This window comes from Mchenga conophoros, linkage group LG3 (assembly GCF_057382185.1).
Source record: "Mchenga conophoros isolate Kocher_MC1m ecotype Shallow Benthic linkage group LG3, M_conophoros_male_GT1.1, whole genome shotgun sequence".
NCBI lineage: Eukaryota > Metazoa > Chordata > Actinopteri > Cichliformes > Cichlidae > Mchenga > Mchenga conophoros.
The window spans coordinates 39,811,725-39,813,619 of record NC_140528.1 but is presented as its reverse complement, the minus strand read 5'-3'; the positions used below and the strand labels follow the sequence as shown (position 1 = coordinate 39,813,619).

The 1,895-nt window shown below is 42.5% G+C and overlaps 1 protein-coding gene across 1 annotated transcript in view; it reads right to left on the bottom strand.

The window, feature by feature from the left end:
• Positions 1–606: 606 nt before the first annotated feature.
• LOC146578594 (V-set and immunoglobulin domain-containing protein 1-like) overlaps positions 607–1,895 on the bottom strand; it is a 12,816-nt gene continuing 11,527 nt past the window's right edge. Inside the window, exons 2-3 of the mRNA XM_085269082.1 lie at positions 1,667–1,895; positions 607–1,426 (exon numbers count right to left, since the gene is read on the bottom strand). The exon at positions 1,667–1,895 is cut by the window's right edge and continues 107 nt beyond it. Of these exons, the coding sequence (XP_085125208.1) occupies positions 1,290–1,426; positions 1,667–1,895 (366 nt within the window). The 3' untranslated portion in view covers positions 607–1,289. The remainder of the gene's footprint in view (positions 1,427–1,666) is intronic.

Genomic DNA, 1,895 nt, shown 5'->3' with positions numbered 1-1,895 from the left:
GAAACACATTAGAAGGGAAGAGAGGAGGAGCAAAGTGTGACCAAGAGGAACCATCAGATGTTCCCTTTATTTAGGTGTGCACAAGACATGTCTATGGTCATCAAACAGTCAGCAAACACTAGAATCAGTCAAAGGAATTAAAGGAAAGAAGGAAAACGGTTGGATTCTGGAATTTCTTTCACTCATTTGCAGTCGGGCTGTGAGAAGTAGAGGTGCTGAGGCTGCAGCAGCACCCCTGGTGGCTGTTAGAGGCTGTGCATTAACTCAAACCTGCACTTCCTCTGTCATCCACCAGTGGGATCTGCAGCTCCTCAGCAGCCATACTTCCTCTGACCTGGTGACCTTTCAGTGTAAAGATGGCTGCAGTGTGAACAAAGCAGCATGCAGGCCAGAAAGACCGAGGGCTGGTGGGATTTAAACAAATGAGGAACAGCTGGAGAAATTTAAGTGTCAGAATTTTGTATTTAGGAACTTGACAAACTCATTTAGATGAACGGATTATACAGAATCAGGACATTTCAGCAACTCTACATCTAATTTTACAGAACATGTTGATCTCAGTTAGTTTGAAGTGGAGACTTTTTCCATATAAACATTACACTGAGAGAAAAACACCTTTATTTTATTTTATGCATCATTGTAGACTTTGTTGTTTCTGCTTACAGGAACAGACTCAGATGTCAGGTTGATCTCTCAGTCTGCTGCAGACAGACTGAAGGCTGAAGTGGAGAAAGCAGCATGATGCCGTGACAGAGAAGTCTGCACCTCTAAGGTAAAATAAACTGAACTGTCTGAGGAGGAAGCCAGAAAACGCAGAGCTTTCTGCAATGTGTGCACTGGAGTGATGACTGACATCTTTGCTGCAGCAAACATCATCCTCACTGTGGCTCAGAGTAAGAAGGAAACAACTGCAGAACAAACAACCTGATGTGCAATTGATAAGATAATTCTGGATGTATTTGAAATTAAAGAAAAAAACCTCAGAATCTTTTAATTTAATATCTTATTGAAATGTCCTGACTTTATCTCTGCCTTACAGTTGTTGACCATTGACCTTAAATAAATTATTATAAATAATAACAATAACGGCCAGTTTAAAGTTGTGTGTTTAAAGGTTCGTCTTAATGGTTCCTAAACCAACTCTGGACGTGTTGGATGTCTGTCTGCTGGATGATCAGATCCTCTGTCTGTACCTGAATGTTCACTGACAACACTGAGAGTCTGAACAGATTCAGAGTTCATGTGGAAAAAAACTAATTTGAAACAAGCTGCAGTTCAGAAGGAGGCTGTTATGAATCCTGACTCTGTGGTGATTTATGTTTTCTGTAGATCAAAAATCCAACAGCAGCAACAAGAAGCACAGCAGAAACACTCAGACCAACTTTCAGTCCAACATATCCATCCTCTGTGTCTCCTCCTGTCTGACCTGCAGGTGAGAAACAGGTGTGAGGTGTCAGCTGTCAGGTAGGTGATGAGTGAAGAACAGAACAGAATCCATTTCCTCTTCAAACTGCTGTCAGACATTATCTACTGCACTCTGATCACATCACTCAGACCAGCTGCTTTCTACAAAGTCTCATCAACAACATCTTTAGAAACAAACATCAACAACCAGGAAGCAGCTTCACCTCTGATCTCACACACACACTCAACTCTACTCACTCACCTGGAGGAACGACAACCAGGTCGGTGCTGTTGATTAGAGTCATAGGTCCTCCCACTTCCTGGACAACACGACACTCGTATGTTCCAGTGTCATTAGTCGTCACATCCTTCAGAATCAAAGACACGTCTCCATCCTTCATCTCTCCATCGTGCAGATCCACCCGGTTCTTAAATGATGGATGCTGACCATCTGAGTGAACGTGCCCATCCCGGTACAAAAACACATATTC